Genomic DNA, 21908 nt, shown 5'->3' with positions numbered 1-21908 from the left:
TGTTTGGTCTCGCGATCTTTATCACCATTCAAATGAACACATTTCTACTCTATTGATCTCCGATTGGAGATCCTGAGATGCCGACAACTTGGCCTTCATCCAGCAGTGGATGTTTATGTTTAGATTGTTGCACCTTCGCCCGTACCTCCGATTGGCACGGTTGGCTATGTGCGGTGCAAAAGAAGTTCACCGTACATACAACATGGATAATGGTTTTAACAATTGTCTGTACGTCCATAATTATGGATTTGTAGATGCTATTGCCGCAGCCACATCTATGTATTACCGTATGTTGTACTTCTTTCGCACCGTACGTAGCCAAACGTGCTCATCGGAGTTCTCTGGTTTTGGCCGAGTGCGCGTTCAACCTTAATTCCACAGGCCCCTATTTGGGCAAGGGCATCACCAAAGTAAATATGTACGTGTTGTAACAAACGTCCCACGTTGGTTTCTGCATACAGCAGCCCGACTACGACGTTCTACCCCGATAGCGCGTCAAACCAGTTTTTACTGTTTCCTCTACGAGGAATTTCACAATCTCTCCCTCCCCACCCCCACGAGAGTGTCTCTTTACACTTTAAACATTCCGAACCCGCGAATAAGCATTGCTCAACTTGCACCCGGGCAACAACTTCCGTCTCGAGAGGAAACACAATGTCACTATGAAGCGATTTGCGTAAAGAAAACGCACGTATCACTGATGAATGAACGATGCTTATGTAATTTGTTTAAATATTCATAACCGTAACACTAGCCCAAGGTGCACGAGGCGGAGACGCAACGTATCGCGGCACGCAGGGGTCCAGGTAACGCACCTGAACACCCCTTGCTCTGGGCAGCAACGGCACGGCTCACACACGCCTCTGCCTGCTGCTGCTGCTGCTCCGCGCGAGTCTACACGCGGATCGAGTGTCGCGCCAGGACTTGTGAGTCTAAAAGTCGAGTCCTTTGTCTCTCTGCTGTGGGTCCGGTCGTGAGTTTAGAGACGAGTCGGCGCTGTGAGTCTAGAGCTGAGTTCCTGTCTCTGCTGTGAGCATATAACCTCCGGCAGATTCCCTATGCTGTGTGGGTATAGTCCAGGGGTCGGCAACCTACGGCTCCGGAGCCGCATGCGGCTCTTTACGGGCTGCTTCTTGACGATATGTACAGTATGTACTCAGATGCATTGCGGCTCTTGAAATACTGAATTTTGTACCGAATTGGAAAGAAATGGCTCTTCTTGTTATTTTGGTTGCCGACCCCTGGTATAGTCGATAGCTCTGTCACTGATGTGTGATCCTACAGCCGTGTCGTCTAATTTGTTCATTTATAGTCGAGAGCCGAGTTCATTGTCTAGCTGTGCTTTGTGCGTCTAGGAGTCTCGAGTCTGCAGTCGACAGCTGAGTCTCTGTCTCTCTGTAGCTCTCGCCACTACTCGAAGGATCACGGCGAATCTCGGCTGGCATGGCTCGCCTTCACGTGCGCCTATTGCTCAGCGTGGGACTGACCCTGCTGGTGCTCGTGCTCATGAAAGAGATCATCCGACTGGAGCTCACCCCCTCCAGGTGACTGGGCACACACCCGTGTGTGGTCACACAGGAGTACCACTCAAGTGACGCATGCACATGAGAGTCATTTCAAACAAGGCCGTAACCACGGAGTCAACATTGGGGGGGGACCAAATCTTCCAGGGTGTCTGGGGGTCCCAACCCAGAAAAAATCTAAATTTGAAAACTAATTTCCTGCCTAAAATATTTAAAAAATCATTAACACATGGGATGGACTTTTTCTTTATTTTTTACAATAATATCTAATAGTGTATTGTATTACATTGCTCTGTTTTTACTTTTTTTTACCATTTTTTGTTTCATTGTATGTAATGGCAGAGATTATGGATTAATAAAGTATAACCATAACCACAATCATATAAACAGAAATCTATGCATTGATTTATATGAAGACAAGTCCAGATATTGTGGCCAAGGTTTAGCAAATTGTTGTTTTTATTTACATAGCATAGCAAATTTTTTATAGCAATATATTGGGGAGGGGGGACATTTTGAGTCCCCCCCCCCCAATATATATTATAATTACGGCATTGATTTCAAAGATCCATTTATAGTTAGCGCTGCGTGTCGGTAGCAGGTGGTCACTTTATCTCTCGTAGAGATAATCCAAGATAAATATACAACTTGAGTACAAAGTTGCGTTCCGTTAGAGACTTGCCCTATAGATACCGGCAAAGTGTTTCAAAAGATTGGCTAACACGCAGTGATAAATGTCAACTTCAGCGATAATTCATACCACATCTCTCTTACTTATTCCGTCTTGTTCATTTGAGGACATCTCTCTTCTACCACCTCTCCCTTATATCTCATCTGAATGTATCTTCTGTCACCTGTCTACGTCTTAACACATTTCCATGATATCTCTGTTAGCTCATGTGAATGCATCTCCTACCTGATATTGTATCCGAATATTTCTATCATCACGTTATCTTACTATATTTTATCACTAAAATTATATCGTATTCATCTCTCTTCTATAATCGCCCTTGTCGACATCTCTCTCATTTCACGACATTGCTGTCTCATCTGTATCTTTTTATACCTCGCTAACATTTATATTCTTTGTTTATACCTTTAATCTCACTATATCAATATGTCAGTGTACATTTCCCCTTCCATTATTACAGTGCTATCCCTTGTCTATAACTCTTCTGCCAACTGATTACGAGGTCATTCAATGAACATGGGGCTGACAGCAGCACTGGACATATGAGTCTGATGTGGACTCGGCACAGCTGACTCGTCTTCGCTGAAGTCTAAAACTAATTGTATTTTTCTTACAAAAGAGTGATCGTATTCAAGGTGGATCTAAAAAAGTTACAAGTCTTTGTAGAAGCGATTTCATTCACAGCAGTAGACAAGATGGCATTGTCGTACCTACCAGAATTATTTTGTTGATTCATTAAGGAAATACAGCGACCAGCCCAAATGAAACCGTGAAACTGATGCTTAGCTTCGAGTAACGACTTCAATGACTGCCGAATAAGGATCAATCCTTCGACGTCCTTTACAATTGAGAGGGATGCATGGAGTTCAGAAAGTGACACAGAGGTGGTAGAGATAGAATTAGATGGATCGTCACCATGCATGTGGAAAGCAGTAGAGGCCTAAGCTTGTGTTAACATCATAAAAGTCAGGCACACACTTTTGAGTTTGGTTTTGGTGGGGAGCGTAGGCAACAGCGTTGAGAGAGCAGTGGGGGGTTAATGGAGAGCTGCTCAGAAGAGGTCACATTTTTGTGGAGTTTATGGTAGAAAATGTAAAGTCAGGTTAAAGAGATGACGGAAATTCCTGCAGCCTGCCTGCAGAGCGAGCTCCATGCTTGTAGAGGTGGTTGCCAGCGGGGACAGCCACAGCTCAGGGTGCATGCCAAGTCTTAGAAAGCATGTTGAAATCGTGTTTCTCATGATAAACATGCAAGGATAAAAAAATACATATTTATTTACTATTGATTTTAATCTATTAAGTAGTTTAACACATAGGCTTTCGCGACCAATGGCATCCATAATGTTTTTTTGGGTTAGATTGTGTAAATATAAATGTGTTGTTAAACCCGCCGCTGCCCGACACAGCCAATTAGTAAGGTTTGTCACGTAAACAGAACATGTCAATTCGTTACTAGTACAGTACACCGCTGTGTTGAAGAGTAAATCCACAAATGTAAATTGTAAATGTTGTGGATTTGCTCACCAACACACCAGTGTGTTGTACTAGTAACGAATTGGCATGTTATGTTTACGTGACAAACCTTACTAATTAGCTGTGTCAGGTGGTTGCGGGTTTAATGACACATTCACGAAAGAAGAATGATACTTAATACGTGATTTAAACCACTGCGAATTTTTGCCTAAAGTAGCTATGAGAGATATTATCCATTGCACAATTATAGGCAGTGGATGGGGGTAAGTCAAAGGAAGTAGTCCATGGGCTAGAGCAAATAATCAGCACCACCTGAGGTTGCAAAACCTTAGTTACAACGATGTGTTTAATCGGCGAATACGAGTGAATTGTGTGATGACCCCATTCACTTTACCAGGTTATCACGTGATTTACTGTTGTGGGCCACATAGAGAAGTTGTAACCCCTCATGTAATTCCACCTCAGGTGGTACTGACATGTCTGGACCCATGGAATTAAAAGCGGATAATGAAATATGGCGGGTAAAAGAGAATCGTCAGAGTGAGGAGGGGGATTCCGATAATGGGATGCTACTGTGTTTGTCAAGTTGACTGGAGACACATTTTCAGGGAAGGCTGATTTCTCAACTAAATTCAGCTTAGTGTCCTTGCTGGCCAGGGCACAAGTAGTGCATGTGTTTGTCAAGTTGACTGGAGACACATTTTCAGGGAAGGCTGATTTCTCAACTAAATTCAGCTTAGTGTCCTTGCTGGCCAGGGCACAAGTAGTGCATGGTAGTGAGCGATAAAAGTGGTGAGGCTCCGTTCATACCGCAGGCTGCCATGTAGCTATCCGAGATGGAGAAGATGGGCACTCTACATCAGCAACACAAACCGAGAGAGGTCTCTTTTTGTTTTTTTGCTCTATTTCCCCCCGTTTTACTCTGATTGTACTTCATCATGTCATGCAATGAAATGTCCATTCACATTTCTTACAGAGCAGTGAAACCCTTTGTATTACAATAGCAGCCCAAGGTAGCACAAAATACAGAACTAACTACCTTTTTGAGACCTCTTCAAGGTGACCTGGTCCACACAGTATGGGACAGCATTTTACGACACACTCCGCCACTGAGGTTAAAGTTATTCGATTAACAACCTTACATAATTTAACTCTCACACCTGGAATTTGGCCAAACTAAGTGCAGAAATAAATTTAATATTGATTTTGTTTTTCGTATGCGGTCATTGGTTACTGGGCTGAGATCATCAACTCACTACATTTTAAAACACAGTTCATAGTAGTCATGTAGAGTTTATGACACGCATAGCAAGAGTTCATTCTCAGGGAAGAGAATGATTTCGAGGTGCAGGAAACTTCAAACAATGCGGGAAGGCAGTCCTAACCAGCACCAACAATTACTCAAGCTGCGTGGCCTTAAATCTGGATGTTTAACATAACTCAGAAGTCACAGGTGGCTTCCTGCATTCAAACTCAGGGGACATCAGTCAGCAGTGCCAGGTCACCGCTCCGACAACCAAACCACTCGGCCACCTCACCGAGACAACTTGTGCTGTCACGCTTTGGATTTTTAGCAGGAAAGGGTGGAGCTTTCCTATTATTTTCATAGCTATCGGCTGTGATAGCCATGTCTCTTGTGCAGAGCAGTGTTTTTTGTTATTAATGCCCAAACCCACGTGTTAACATTTTGGTGATTGGCAGCTTTTAAGGATTTCTGAGGATACCAGCACGGGAAAGCTCACGCCACTCTGGCTGACTGGTGTTTGCGAACATCATCCTATTTTAGTTGTACGTATGGACTTTTAACTTCTTTCACACCGAACGTGGCCAACCGTGCTAATCGGAGGTGACTGCGTTGAAACATGGGAGAATCCGGAGGCCCTATTAACCGTGCTGAGGTGGCAGATACCCTTCACGAATGAGCAGATCCATTGAAAAGAGGAGTTCTCTCGTCCTATTATCGTCGAGAAGTATTATTCTTACTCACTCTTATCCACAACATGGTAGTATTAAGTTAACATGCAACGCCACCCATTTGTGAACATTCACAGATAATGGGATTGATTCTATGCACAAAGGCAGCCATGTCTGCGTGTCTTTTCCACAAAATCTTGCACATGAAAGGATTAGGCAAAAGAGCTTCATTGTGGTGGTTGTGTAGTGTGGTGTGTCATGTAGTGCGATGGCATAGTGGGGTGGTGGTGTGTGGTGTGCCATGTAGTGTGGTGGAAAAGTGTGGTGGGGTAGTGTGATATTTTTCTTTCGCATGGCTGATGTAGATGCACAGCAACAACTACAATTTCACATCCAGGTGGTCAAGTCAGATAACCGCGTCAGGAGCAGCGGAGTGTATCGCTGTGATAGTCTTCTTCGTATTTATGGATCGGGCATTGCATCATTATATGTTGTATAGTCTGTTCTGGATGACCAAAGTTGCACACCACAGAGTTTTCCATTTGTGCATCAAGTATCCGCATCTGCCATGGTTTGTGCGGATGCGGTTAAGGGGGGACCATGCGCTTTGTGGAAGATCAAACCCTTCTGCGTGGGGTCTTTCACAAGATGTTTGTTTGTGAGTTATTTTGAACTCCATTCAACTCTCCAGGCTTCATTGCAGTTGAACTCGCATTGTTGAAGGTTAAGCGCATGGGTCCTAAAGGTTTTGAGTGACTTCAAACGATGACGAGGGACGTTATTGAGGTCTTGATGAACGGGAACGCAACTGTTTTCCTCGATTCGCAGGACTTCCTGGATGGTTGCAGCATTGCGGCGGATGGTTAGGGAAGAGATTTGTAGTGTGGTGGCATAGTGGGTTGGTGTATGGTGGACTGGTGATGTAGTGTGATGGCATAGTGCGGTGGTGTAGTGTTGTGTGCCATGTAATGCATTTATGTAGTGTGGTTGTGTCGTAGGATTGTGTATTATGGTGTGCCGTGCAGTGTCCTTGTGTAGTATGGTGGTGTAGTATGGTCGTGTAGTGAAGTGGTGTAGTGTGGTGTGCCATGTCGCGTGCCGTGTCGTGCCATGGCACAGCGTGGTGGGGTAGTACAGGACACCCTTGAATCTCGCGGGTTTATCGTTCGTTCATTTAAGGCTGAGGCGACCTAGGGGAGGCCCAGGACCTATTCAGATAATCGCCACTGATGTTGGGCATGAGTAGGAATCTAACTCGGGTCACCGAGTTCGTAGCGCAGCGTGCTAATCTTAGCACTACCGCCCCCACTCGCAGACAAACACACACACACCCCTGCTTTGAATAATCATCATCATTGATAGGTACAGTATTTATTCAGTCTTTATATTTCTATTTATTGTCTAGGAATGTTTTCGTATCCGGTTTTTACATGTTTATTTCAAAAAATGTTGTGTTTTTTTGCATACAGTACAGTACTTATATGCTGTCTGTTTTGGTTGTCGTGTACCCAACCCCATTAGTTAGGTAAGACGTACGTAATGAATATTGCGCGTTTGGCTTTCACGGCATTTTCAAGAACCACGTAACCCCCACGATATTCATGGGTCTCCTGTATTCTATGCCATGATTGCAGCAGTTATGCCATGATTGCAGCAGCAGAAAAAATTACACCATCATCTACATGACCATCTTATGATCATCAATCTTCATTTAAAAAATATTTTCATGATTCGCCAATATTTATCGACTGCTGGAAAATGACCTCCCCACGCTGTCAACATCCCACATAACTCTGCAATGCCAAAATCAATAGTCAGGGCCGTCCATAGCTGTGGTTGCGCGGCCCGGGACAAATACCACCATGCCCCCCGAAGCCTTAAAACTAAACCGGTAGTATTACATCTGACACCGTAACATCAAAATGAGCCCCCCCCCAAACGTGGGGCCCGGGGCAATCACCCTGATTCACCGTACCCTTGGGACGGCTCCGTCAGTGTCTTTCACGTGTGAAATGAGACAATTGGTCCCTCTCCAGTGGCCATCCCCTCGGGTGTATTCTCTTCTTTGGCTGCCATCCATCACTGTAGTCTGATCCGCACGTACACTGCAGCGCCAGCGAGCGTTGGCGGATGACATCCCCCTGCCAAACCCAATGGGAGGGAGATGGTAGTGTTCAGCAAGTGTGTACGTGAACTTATCTGTGTGGACCTTTTAGTGTCACGGCCTCGTATGCATGAGTTTGTTCCAAGTATTCCCATGTACAACATTTTCCTCAAGCATTCACTTGTCAAGCATTCCAAATTAGTACTTTCCTGACAAAGTGTCTTGAGACTCTGGATAAATCACATCATCAGCAGCATCAGCCACAGCAGCATACTAATAATGATGATCTCAATACTTGTTGGCATCATACGCATATTTTATTCATGGCAATTGCAGTTAGCTGAATGAAGTTAGAGAAGTGGTTCTTAACCTTTACTGCAGCCTGCACCCCTTTGGTTCTCATAAAGGGCGTCTCATACCCCCAGGAGGTGCATGCACGCCAGGTTAATAACCACTGATTTAGAGGATACTACGTACAACCACTGCTAGGTGGAAATTCTTATCTACGGAAATGTTGTGACTAATTGTACAACTCTAGCCACATATCACAGGAGTTTTGGAGTTTCAATTCGTCCTGCAGATAAAATAATTTGTGGATGGGAAGTCACAGGTAACAGCTCCTCCGAAAACCAACAAATGTGTGACTCTTGGTGGAATGTAAATGGGAAGAGAATTGAATGTGATTGTGGTGCTGTCAGAAGCAAAATACAATCTAGATGGGTAAATTATGACTGTTCTTCATGTGAATCTCATGCTGTACAGTAATTATAAACACATCAGTATAGTCCTGTGCAATGCATTTATTGTAAATAGTTCATTTCATGACTACTTTCCCACTCACTCCACCGACACACACTGACCAGCGCAGTAAAGTGCAGTCGAACAAGCCCCATGACCGATACAGCATGGAAATAATTTGGATTGAAGCAGTGGATTGAAGCAGTGGATAAAGTATTACTGTGGTTGCTAATGGCCTGAAACAGCTGTTCTGTAATTCGCAAATGTATGCTGCCCTCTTCTTTTTTAATAGGCACATGAAATCGCACGATATGAATATTTCAACACTCAAATTATTCTCCAACCATACATCGGAAACCCAAAACGTGGCAACGGAGAACCGACCACCAAGGAGGCACATGAGACCGAGACACAGGTGAGCTGAGCATGTTCGTACTGCGAGCACAGAAGGAAAGGTTAAACCTCATCTGTTCATTTCCATCCTAGCAACGTTGACTGAGCTTATGCCACACAACCGGAGCCCACACCCATGATCTTTTTATGAATATTATCGACATCACAACAATGCTTTACAAGTGCTGTTTTGTAGCATTTTATATTTTATGGACATTGAGAATGTTGCTCTCCATGTTAAACCCGTGTCACTGGGAAGAAGTTTTCGATTTGTTTTACAGATGTCATCCAAGCACATACACACAGAGCCATGGGAATGTCTAGCTCGGTACAGAATTTAAGGCCAGATAATCCATCTGCTAGAGAACAATTACGATGTGAATCAGGCTCCAGTGCATTTCGAAGAAATTAGTGGCAGACCTCTCCACTGTCAATGATGTCCACCCACCACTGCTAACAACATACAAGCCTAAGGCACATCATGAACATTGTTAAGCAATTGCTTTATCTTTCCCGGATTTTTTTTTTAAACCTCGGTCTTTAAAAATGTAAAGAATTGTATTCTTACTTAACTGGATAAATCTCAATAAAAGTTAATTTATGTATTCCCAGCTCTTTTCTATGAGTTGCCCGATGGTAATAATGTCACCGTTGCAACACCTGCCCTATACTGGTGTTCCCTCAAGATACATTCTGAAAAGCTACAATTGCATGGAATGTTCAGCAAAAGCAGCCCTCCAAATGTAGACGTTTAATTTCTATTCCAATTCCACAGCCGTGGCTGCTGTTCTCTACCAAATGCAGTCCTCTCCTTCATATTTCTATTGGCCATATTTAACGTCTCTTTTGCTGCTTTTGTATATTTGTACTTTGGTTCTTTTTTTCTTTCTCTGGTATTCTGCAACTCAAGAAAATTACTTTTCGCCCTATGGGTTGATGTTTTCTCAATGACTCCACCGAGTCTCGTGGTTAAACCAGTTGTGTCAGATGTCATGCACTGAACGTATGTGCCACTGCAATTCTTAACTGGTTATAAACCAGTTTTCTTAGAATTCCTCTTGCCACTATCTCTCACAAATAAGAGGACAATGCTATGCTCTAGCTCCCTATTTCTATCAGCAACTTATTTTAATCTGTTTGTGTTTGACACTGTCTCTAACACCTTTTAATGTGATTAATTTCAGCTTAGCCTGCATCCTCTTCTAATTTTTATTCTCAGCTATTGTTTGATTCAATTTCTGACCTTAACTATGGCTTTCTTTTTTTTTAACACTGACCGATGTGTCTCTTTGGCTCCTTTCACAGGGAAATGAAGGCCATCATCCGCTTGTAAAATGTCATGATGTTAAATGACTAGAGTCGTCCATCTATTTGCCTTTTAACTATCCCAAGGGCAATAATAGGTGACAAAGCCTTTGCCGTTGCAGCAGCAACGTTTTGGAAAGACTTTGTTTCCTCCCTTAACCATCGTACATTTTCAAAAAAATATCCTGAAGCAGAAAATTAATGCTGGATACAACTGCATTTGCCAATGTCATTTGTAACTTTCATCCTTACCCATGTATCGATCGTTCAATTTTTATTTGCAATTTTATTGAGGGACTGTGTGTTGTCTTGGTGTGATTTGGATCTGTTTTTTCGGTTGTTTTGCTGCCTGGCCCAAGCTTCGGAATTGGTTTCCTTATACAATTTGTACTTATATACTTTATTTAATGTATTTATTTTTAGTGATGTTTACCCTTCCTATACTTTGACCTCCTGTCGTTTTTTATTGATTGCTGTTGTAACATTCTAATCCGCCCCTACTGGACATCTGTGAAAATAGCTCATTGGATTTCTCCAGAGTCGGCTTGGTTTTGTACATTGACAGCTTCGAATGAAAACTCATAGGTGTGGGACTTTTTTACGAGCTATGAAACTTTAAAATAGCTAACATTTATTTATTATTTAAATAAACAATATTTATTTTAATATTCATTAATTTTGATATTCATGAGCCAAGAACAACAGTCCTAATGAGCGTTTGACCGTAACGCCTCCTCAGGTCGGACTTCAACACTTTGCAAGCTAACAGGAAGATAAGCCTTCGGAATTATAGTAGATTTGATAAAGCACATGCATGTAATATGGTTCAAGACAGTTTTTATAAAACATACCACTACATATTATTTTCTTTGTTATGTGTATACCTGCAATACACAATAATAATCTACATGTTTATTTTGCCTTAAAATTAAAGCATGTAATCAAGTAGCTTGCGTTTTTATCAATGGCTCTCTTCACAGCACATAGTGAGGTCAGAGGAATACAGCTGTGAAGAGGGGCCATTGCCAGAAACGTTGCCTATTAGAAACATTGAGGCAGTGTTATTAAGGAATGTGTTGAGTGTTTTGTCTTATTTGTGCTTGTGCACTGCTGCCAATGCAGCATTACCAAGACATGTTTTATCTTGGCTTGCTGTTTGAAAAATGGTGCTTTTGTTTCTTTCAGTGCGAGACGAGTCAAAAAGATCGTCCACGTGCAATCTGTGACTTCGTGTACAAGACCCGAGTTCATTCTAAAACCCATAGCGCTCCCTATAAGGTGCCACGCATAAGCACATCACATGACCCTCACTTCCTGCTGCACCTCCAAAGCAGGCCCTCAGAATCAACCTCCGCAACAGTGGATGTGATTACACACAGGCAGAGATGTTTCTTCACAGTTTATATTAAGGCAAAGGCCTTCTTGAAGTAGGTGACCTGCAATGCTGGGATACATGTGTGTTCACACGAAAATAGCATCCTCACATGTTTAGATAAAGTAGCTTTTGGCTAGCCATCGAACAAAGATGGTCACTGCATCACTTGCTTTCGGATGCGCTTCTTTGAAACTGCTTTTTGTGTTTAGTTTGTTGTCCTTCCCCCGCACCTCTGATTGGCACGTTGGCTATTTACGGTGTAAAAAAAGTTCACCATACATACAACATGGATAATGGATTTTAACAATTGTTTGTACGTCCAGAATTATGGATTTGTAGTTGCAACATACGTTCGGCTACGTATGGTGCAAAATAAGTTCAACGTACATACATATAAGAAGTGAAAAAGTTTCTGAGGACTTGAATCCAAGTGATAGGCAAAATCCTCCTCAAGACTGATGTTTGCACATGTTTAGCCAACTATAACAGGGATAGGGTACTGTAATGTGCAAACCATTCATGACACAGTTCTACATGAACCTAATTTAGTGGTAATATATAAGATCATGATTTGCAGGGAGACACGTCTAAGTTTGATGTAGTGGATTGAATCCTTTTTTTTTCTGACAAAAATTATTCAACTATCCTGCTGAAGTGTTTCAGTATAAAGAGGCAAGTTATACACAGTACACATTTCCAACAGAATATGCCACATAGGCTTACAAAGATATGAAATGACCAGAACCACAAGTATATCACCACAGTCTATACACCTGACAAAGCACTGACAATTCAGCAATAGAGACAATTGCATGAGCCGGTTGCCTTTTTTGACTTTGTACAGAAATATGTTAGAATTGAATTAAATGTATTACTATTAACTGGGTCACCCTATTACATGCAATACACTGGTGATTGAGCTTAAAATGTGAAAAATGTTACTGACAAAATGTGAACATAGTCACCTGAGCGTTTCACTTTGCATGAAGTTGATAGGATGAAATAATAAAATCCCTATTTTAAATTACGATAATAGCATTCTTCAGGTGGCACGCTGGTATAGTGGTTCATGGGGAGGAATTCATCCCATGGGTTGACAAAAGGTTGTACACACGATTAATATTAATATGTTTTATACCGGAATATCATTTAGTACATCAAATGGAATTTGGCACGCGTGAAAATGTGTAGACTAACTTGTAAACTTGTGAAACAACTTGTGAACCTCCTTTGTAACCTTTCTGAAATGATGTGTGAACTTGTGGTCTATCTTGTAAAATGTGTGAACTAATTTGTCAAGGTTCTATTCGTGCACGTGGCAATATGTTCAGGAGCTAAATGCCAATGTCAAGGTTTTCTAGCCACGAGAGGGCTTCAGGGGATAGTCTGTGTAGTTTTGCCATTCCTTTGTTGAAGGAATGCAGCCTATAGTTATTTCGACATGGTCCACAGCTTTGGTTGCATGGCCGGAGTTACACTGAGGCCTGTCTTTAATTTGGCACGTATGAAGATGCGTGCAGTCGCCTGTTGATGCCCGTTTATGTTGTGATGATGGTGCTCTGATGCAGTGCATTGTGGACAGTGCCTCGTGAATTAACTTGTGAACATGTGAACCAACCTGCACCCACGCCCCGTTGGATGTGTGTTAGTTCTCGGGATAACTCCCTACTTAAGGAAGCGATCAGTGTGAACAAAAACAAGTGGAAGGCCAATGCGTCTAAAAAAGAAGCCTACAGGTCAGTGTGTGTGTTGAATTACATTACACGCACGATTGTAGTTGCTAAAATGTATGGTATTCATTTTTTATTTATTCTCCATGCCAAATTTGGTAGATATCACATGTTCCCAAACATATTGCATATCCAGTACCTGTACTGTATGTAGTTATATAATAACAACGTTGAATGCTTCATCCTTAACATTTTAATGTAATAGAACTGAATATGATTCATATTTTTGGGGGGGGTTGAATCCCTTCCACTCCATCAGTGTTGCCAACTCTGACAATTTCTCACGAGGTCTGGCGACTTTTTGGAATTCCACAATGAAAATATATTTTTTGTTAAAGCGGCGAAGAACAAATCTAACGAGGACATTATGCAGATGTAGGAGCAATTTCAGGTGTGTATTAGGGATATTCCATGAGTTTGCTAATGTGCAATACCTGGTAAATTGTCTCGAGACATATTTGATGACTGTACAACGACTATCTAGCAACATGTCGTGACTTTTTGAGATCCGTTTGGCGACATTACTCCACGTAATAACCTCTGACCTCAAGCCCTATTACCACGTGTGGCCTCTGGCACTGCTGTGTGCAGGATCTACATGAAGTGCTTCACGGATGGATCGTCAAACATTGTGGTGACGCAGAATAACTCTCCGCTCGGCTCCAACATATCCTACCTCATTGGAAACGCACAGCTCACAGTTGGAACTGAATTAACCAACATCATTCCAATGGTAACTGTTCAAGAAGACAAATATCCATAGTGCAGTAAATCCAATGTGCACGTGAAAATTAAGCCCACCATCATGCAATTGGAATACAACACCAGCAACATTTTATGTGTGTGGCATCTCAATGCAACCGCATCTCACAACGCATTATATAAGTGAGGGGCAACATTCGCGACGAAGGTGAAATGGGAAGTGGGATGAGCACAGGGATGCATTGGGAGGGGTGGTCCAATAAGTTCAATGGGAAGCTCGGGCAGCATCAACGAGTCCCAAGGGCAGTCTGCCCCAGGGGGGTATGGGGGGGGGTGATCTACAGGGACAGTCCTTTCCCCTCACCACCCTTGTGAATCGCAGTTCAGTGGTATATCAGCAAATATTATTATAATTGTCGATGGGCAGACAAGAGCCCCGAGGCATATCTTGTGGTGTAGTGTCATAATGATGACAGTGATTTTGAGTTGATATTTTGTAAATGTCTGAACTAAGTTATCAGGTGAATCACAGTATATATTGTATTGAGATGCAAAACAATTATATAATTTGAAAGAACCCCTTTTATCCGTGATGCCTAATGTCCACGAGGGTTGGGCCGATCATTCTTCATGTTTTCTGCAGGTTGCAACACTTTGCCAATCTGACGGTGGCACAAGCCCGTAATCTAGCACAGTGGTTAGCGAGGTTTGGCGGATCATACAAATGTTGTTAACCTCCCTGTCAGTGTCAAGGTTCCCACACCCTGACTTGCCAGGTGGTTCAGCTAATGCGGACTCCATCTATTCCATCTGTATGGGAATAGAGTGTTGCCCACTCTGAAATGTAAACACTCATTAATTGGCTTAATCCATCTGAATATATAGAAGGCCAGAGAGCTTGGGCAATTGTTGGTGCCGGCACATCGCTCGGCTACTGCCTTTCCGCTTGCCTGTGGTTCCTCGTGCTTCTGAGTCGTAATAATGTGTGCATTACAAGGTGACATTTTTGTGATTATAATCCACTGTTGGATGAAGACCTTCTTTCACCGTGCTGGATGTGGGGTTGTCTTGTTCACCACACTGGTGTGTGTGTGTGTGTGGGTTTGTGAAGGGGAAGACCCAGGACCAGTTCAGATACCACATGCTGTTTAGCACGTGCAAATGATGTGAGCCGTGACCAGGTATAAAATTTGAGTAGCTCAGATTTAGTGCAGCTTGATAACCACTGCAACACCAATTGTTCCACAGATTGGCACTTCCTGTTATTCACAATCTTGGATAAACTCACCTTTTTATCCACAGCACCTGTGGTGATGAGGCCATCACACAAGGGGTGGTGATAATGATGATGGCAATGGTTGAGGTGTGCGTCAAATGCACTACGATATGGCACTGCATGGAGGAGTGGTGACAGAGGTCATTCCATTGTGTTTTGGGAATAATAACAGTACCTCTATGAAACACATTGCAAATCTTTGTTTCTCATAATTGCGTGTTTTGATGTGTGAAACCCTAAGCTGAATATTTTTGTCATTGTAATTATTATTGTTTCCAGACATTTCCTGGACCTGAAATGAAAATGAAAACATGTGCTGTAGTGGGAAATTCTGGGTTTCTGCTAAACAGCAAATGTGGAAAGGAGATTGATAAGTCAGACTTCATAATGAGGTTTGTGATTAAAATCCACTCATTGAACCCACAATGCACAGCACTGCCGGTAGAGGTGCTTCCCACGTCACAGGGGTCGTTGGATTGTTTTGTGTCACTTCCCGCTGGTCAGTGCGGTTTGGTGAAGGCAGGGAGAATAGCCATAGGGGTATATAAATTACATTACAACAGAACATTTATATGCACTCCCCTTTGCTGCGCACCACAACCCTAAAACCTACAGCAACTTTGCGTGCATGGTCATTCACCCAATTGGGCACCATCAAGACTCAATTTTGCTTGGCTTCTGAGATTCAATGACGATATTTGTCTTAGTGCAACCTCCCAGTTGATGACGACTCCTTGAATAACGTGAGACGTTGCCAACCGCTCTTATGTAATGTAACACCATACTGTATGAGAAACGTATTTCCCCAATGCTCTATTCTGAAGGTCCATTGTCTTACATAACAATGTTTATTTCTGGATAAAAAAGAGAAAATAATGTTAAGCTGTCAACGTACAAATCCTATGATAGCTGTATGGGTCACCTCTTCACCAACCCGCATGGTTGTGATTAAAGCTACCTCTGCTGCATGAGGCACAGACATGCATGGTGCACATTTTTTTAAAATCACACGTCAGATGCATGAATTCTCCATACTGTAAATATTTGCTGCAACTTATTTTACTGCTACAGTTATGCTGATTGACGCGTAACTGTTATGTGTAACTCAAAGTTTAGTTTTTATCACTGTATGGTATTTTCCAAGTTATGCAATCGCGTAAAGTGATGCCAATTCATGCTACTCTTGAGCAACACGCCACCCATATGGCTTGAGTGAAGAGGCCTTTATTTATTTCATTATATCACTTTTCTTGTCACTTCACACGTGTGTGTGTCCAAGTCCCAAACGTGAAGGAAATGTCCCTTTTTAGATTCATAGTACGTCTTTGGTTTTTTTGTTGTTTTGTAACCAGGTGTAACTTGCCAAACATCAGCAAAAAATACAGCATGGACGTGGGTGAGAAGACGAACTTGGTTTTTGTGAAGCCATCTCTCATTGTCAACAAGTATGTGTACAAGGGAAATGCAAATTCCCTTAAGCAAGATTGTCATTCTTAAAAAAAGTGGCTGAAACCCCATTCTTATGTTTTATGTCATCACACTTACTGAGCAGCACCTTTTTTAATCTACGAAGACCCAGTAGGTTTAAAACTACTCCAGAGTTTGCTTGCTTAAACAAATTCTGATACAAATGGCAGCGTCTTCATGCACACATTAGCACTAGGTGGTTTCTCCTTTCTATTGGTGGACTCGAGTCAGTAATTGGAATTCTACATTTCTATGAGAAGGACCATAGTAAGTCCACTCTTAACGTCCCACAAAGTGGTACTGATTTAATTGACCTTGGAGGATAAATGTGTTGAGTTAACTGCCGGAATTGTAACCTTCAGACTGCGAGTCAAACGCTGATACCACAGCGCCCCTTGGCCAATCGATGTGCATGGACAGTCCCGCAGCATCTGAGTGAAGACAAACGTCATATTCTTTGGGTCTTTCGGTCAAGTCACGCAGATAGGTTCAAAGAAAATAACAAAACAAAAAACTACGACGCTTCGATCGCAACACAAGCGGTCGTCATCAGGAAAAGATGGGTTAGCTTCTAAAGAAAACTTTTTATAAAGGTTTGAAATTGGCGTAGCCCAAATGTCAGCAGCCAATGTTAATGTAGGTGGTGGGCAGCGACTGCCGCGGTGGTGGGTTTTCCACCAATCAAAGGGCTGCCAGGTAAAAAGTTGCTTGTTAATGTAAGATCGCCGAGCATCCTCTACGGCGAGCGCGCCAAGGGGGCGATATTAATGTGAGAGATTAGCATGTTAATGGGAGATCGCCGAGCAGCAGTATTAGTGTGAGAAATTTAATCTGTTAATGTAAAAAATCAGAGCCGACAATAACAACTAACATCGGAAGGTGGTAGGATGGGAACATCACAGCCAGTTATGACTTAAACTGGTTAATAACGTCCTTCCAATGATTGCTCAGTTTGTACCCATTTTCGGTTGAAATTGTGTCTGTGTCTATATATATGGATGGCATGAGTGTAGCTGATCATTGTTTTAATGCGGTGGTCTCACGAAATTGATTTCTCTAAGACGAAGGAACTTTGCAAACCCACTGGCTATCAACAAAGATTCGTTCATGTAGCCATGAACGAATCCTTGTTTAGTTTGAAAGCGACGGGGGGCCCACATGGCGTGATTGGCCCTGGGCCTCACATCCCCCTATGGACGGCCCTGGGTACAATGATTGACGTAACTGCATTGCCATCTGCTGACCACCACGTAGCACAACTCTACGGCCGCCGATGACCTAACGTATGTGGCGGTCACTCATCCAAGCATCCAGCCTCAAGCCTGCTCAGCTGCTGAGATCTGAAGAGATCGGGCGAATTCTGGGTGATTCAGTCATACACAGTGTCCGTGTGGCTGTATAATTACTCTTTGGCACCACGTCCGTGGAAGGAGTGCGCACTATTTTACTGATTAAAGCTTGCTGTGCGAGCTGTTCTGTCTCAGCACTATGGTTCTCAGTCACCCCACATGTCGTTCTCCTGTATGACTGGCTTCATTAGGCTTGACTCTGCGAATATTGCTGTTGCAGGTACTCGGGCCTGAGGGACAGCAGGATTAAATTCGTGGAAGACATGCAGAAGTACGGCAGTGACTTCCTCTTCACTGCTTTCAATCACTTGACTCACACCAACCTCGCTTACAAGGTATTGGTTGAATAAGGAAATTGTAGACTACTGCAATGATTCAGACATATTTCATAGTCCTAGTTTCCATGATTGTTTTCACAACAGGCCAATCAGCATGAACAACATTCGTCAGTGTCGCTGCTGCTCAAATAAGGTGCTTAAATTGTTTAATATCTATTGAGATATACCATATGTATTAAAACATTCTCAGCTTACTCAATACATCCCAAATCCGTACTATGATGAACAAACATCCATCCCCAATATCTACCCAACCTTCCTTTTAATTTCTATTGGTTTTTGTATCTGGACCCATCGTGTAACCGATAAACTCACGATACCACATCCACGTAAGACACACCAGAATACGGTGCATTATATTACATGTGGTTATGAAAGCTATTGATCGACAAATAACAATTTTCAACAACAACAAAAAGAACATTGGAAGCATCCAGGAATTTAATTCATATGCCAGACCTCTCTGTATGCAGCCCCAGATGTGACTTCCGTGACTCTAATTTCCCCACATCTCTCTCAGGCTTTTTACACCATGGATGACTTTGCCACAGGGCAGTCCATCCTCTTCCTAAACCCCAATTACTCACGTGGGCTCAGAGCACTGTGGAACCACCAAGGCCTTGCTTCCAAGTACCTCTCCGCGGGCCTCCACATGACGAGCGCTGCCCTGGAAGCCTGCGAGGAGGTGCACCTCTTTGGCTTCTGGCCCATGGAAATCGCGTCGGTGAATCGCCGTGGTCGCCGGGGCAGAAGGTCCAGGACCTCCATCGTGACCGTCCGGCACAGCTACTTTGAACAAAGCGACCAGGAATCAAAGGTCAAGGAAGTCTTTGATCTCAAGATGGAATTTGCACACCTGCTGAGGCTGCACACCAATGGCATCATCCGTCTCCAGCTGGGCGCCTGTGCGGTGTAATGTAAAGTTTGAGGTAGCAACAACCGCTGAAATTGTGTTGAATGATTTTAACGTAACTCGCGTAACAATGGGGCATATTGCTCATACTTGCCACAGTGAGCTTGGAATCATTGTATTTAAATGTTTTTTAAATATATTTTTGGAAGATGTTATTTTCTCCCAGTGTCTCTTCAAAAGATGAAGAATCCATTTGGAATTCTGACAACAGTGCGCCCCCTTGTCAGAGAATGGCTATGGAACAGATTTTTCGCAATACTTCTGAAAAAAATATTATTTTTGTATCCCGAACACAGGAGTTAACTCTTTCCAATATACTGTTGAGATTGCTTTTTCTACGACAAAGTCAATGCATTTTTTTTACATTACAGATATATTTAATTATAGCCGAAATTAAGTACCAAATGTAATTTTGGTGGAGTCATTGGTGACCTGGTTGAGACCATTAACTCGGTACACTTGAGAACCCAGAGGCAGGCTGAACCGGATTCAAGCTGAAGATCTCAGTGGAACCTGACCTCTGAACCACCCAGCCGCCATGGTATTGTGGGATTTTAAGTGACTTCCACACATGATTCAGCATGAATGCGATGTCTCATGAATAGAGTACAATATTTGCAGGAAACATCAGTTATTTTCTCATGATGCATTCGATAAAGTCGTATTTTATTAATTATACATCTCTGCCCGCTAGTAATTGAATGAGACTGCTTCTGTTCTGATTTAATTGACAGAGCTAAATGATTAAAAAATTCATGATTTTGTGCAACCATTCCACAGTACTGTCTGTACACAGTATTTAAATATTGTCACCATATGAAAATGCTCGTAGTATTGAATTTTAGGTGGAGGGTTTTGTTTAATGTTTTTGTCAAATGCCTTAAGTTATTTTACATGACGCTGTCTTACAAAATGTGATATATAAGTAGATTTCTGTGAAGGAAGGGACATATCTCGATCTCTCGCAGCGACTTGGAGACGGCAATAAGTGGGGGAAAGACTCACTCATTTCTGCTCTGCCTAACCCAAGATTGATGCACAGCAAGTTTATTTAAAAATGAAGTGCATTTTTTCATCACTGAGAGGTAATAAAGACTAAAATTTCGCCAGCTGGCCTTATTCGGGAAATAATACATAATCTTGATTTGAGGCTTGAACACGTATACCAGGCTCTCAGGAGGAATGGATATTCTGACCGCACAATCCGCAAAGCTGTATCCCCAACCATGGGTAGAGAACCATCTGAGGACCTAATCAAAACCATCCCCTTACCATACATAGCAGGGGTCACCAAAAGGATTGCCAAAATCTTAAACAAACTCAAGATCCAAGTTCGGTTCAATACAGTACACAATCCGTGATTTGATCCCATCGGTGAAGGATGCGATTCCGGACATGCAATGTCCTGGTGTCTATAAGCTGAGTTGTGTCTGCGGCAGCAGTTTAATTGGTGAAACGAAGCGACGTGTCTCAGACCGGGTTCGCGAACACAAAGCGGATTTCAAACACGGCAGAACCAACTCCTCGGCGGTGGCGAATCATTGTTTCAACGCTGTGGGCACACGTGACATTGTTTTTTCCGAGACCAAGGTGCTCTGCAAACCCTCGGGCCACCTTCAGAGATTTGTTCATGAAGCCATCCAGATATACAAACAGACAAAACTTTAATCGAGAAGATGGATTCAGATTGAGCAATCATTGGAAAGATGTGATAAACCACGTCAAGTCTGAACTGCTATGATTTTCACTCACCCACCCGATTGTCGTCCGATTACGACTTGAACTACAAGTCCATTTACTTGCTAATTTCTCTAGCCCCACCCATCCATGCACGACACAAACCTTCCCCCCCTCCCCTGTGAACTCCTAGAGCCAAACTCCCCCCTCTCCCATCCCGTGCCTATATAATGCCACGAGCAGATCATTTTCCTGCGCTCTGGTCGGATGAAAGCCCAGCCCTTGAGTGAAAGCATCGGCCGCACTGTGGGCAACAGTTACTCGTTTGCTGGATTGTATTTGTGTTATACAAGTTCACCAGTTCGGAACATGGTGTCAGGTAAGGGTCAGACTGCACATGGCTCGGGAGTGGTGGATTCAGGAGTGATACAAGTCCTCTTTAACATGAATTCTTACACTTGCAGATGCGTGTTTAAAATTCTGTAGCCTACTGCAAGATAACTGAAAAAACAATTGGTGGTACTTGTTTGGTTTGGAATGTATCAGCTCCAATACTGCGTTTAAGCGAGACATTGAAAATGTACTGCACTGCATCGATATACACGTTGTGCATCTCATTTAAATAATGTACCCAGCATATGAGAACTAGAAGCATCTCCAGATGCTGTACATAGCAACATGCATAACCCAAACCTTTTGTTTTTTAATAAACAAAACCATTTAAATGCAATGCATGATACGCATGGAGGTTGAGTTTGCAATAGATCTTCAGTGATAAGGGGCATTGTCATGTGGACTGATGAACGTGTTCAGTATTGGCGTCTTTTGGAATAAAAATGTGTTTTCAACGATTCTCATTGAGAAACTTGTAGTGTTCTATTTTCTATCAGAGTTAATACTGTTAAGCTGGTGAGTGAATCTAGGCTTAATGTGTAAGGTAG

General features: G+C 42.7%; 1 protein-coding gene across 2 annotated transcripts; it reads left to right on the top strand.

Annotated features, from left to right (window-relative positions):
• Positions 1-599: 599 nt before the first annotated feature.
• LOC133351458 (alpha-N-acetylneuraminide alpha-2,8-sialyltransferase-like) lies at positions 600-21824 on the top strand. 2 transcript variants are annotated; one of them, XM_061566685.1, is made up of 10 exons: positions 600-806; positions 1402-1544; positions 8735-8857; positions 11326-11418; positions 13165-13251; positions 13837-13978; positions 15503-15615; positions 16576-16668; positions 18260-18374; positions 18898-21824. In XM_061566685.1, exons 1-10 carry the CDS (start codon positions 705-707, stop codon positions 19291-19293), a joined length of 1407 nt encoding a protein of 468 aa, XP_061422669.1. In that variant the 5' UTR covers positions 600-704; the 3' UTR covers positions 19294-21824. The 2 variants fall into 2 exon arrangements, with proteins under 2 accessions (XP_061422669.1, XP_061422668.1); XM_061566684.1 differs by having other exon boundaries at positions 600-926.
• Positions 21825-21908: the final 84 nt, after the last annotated feature.

Source organism: Lethenteron reissneri, chromosome 37 (genome assembly GCF_015708825.2).
Source record: "Lethenteron reissneri isolate LAM-NWPU_2019-01 chromosome 37, ASM1570882v1, whole genome shotgun sequence".
In the NCBI taxonomy this organism is placed as follows: domain Eukaryota; kingdom Metazoa; phylum Chordata; class Hyperoartia; order Petromyzontiformes; family Petromyzontidae; genus Lethenteron; species Lethenteron reissneri.
This window is presented reverse-complemented; position numbering and strand designations above follow the sequence as displayed.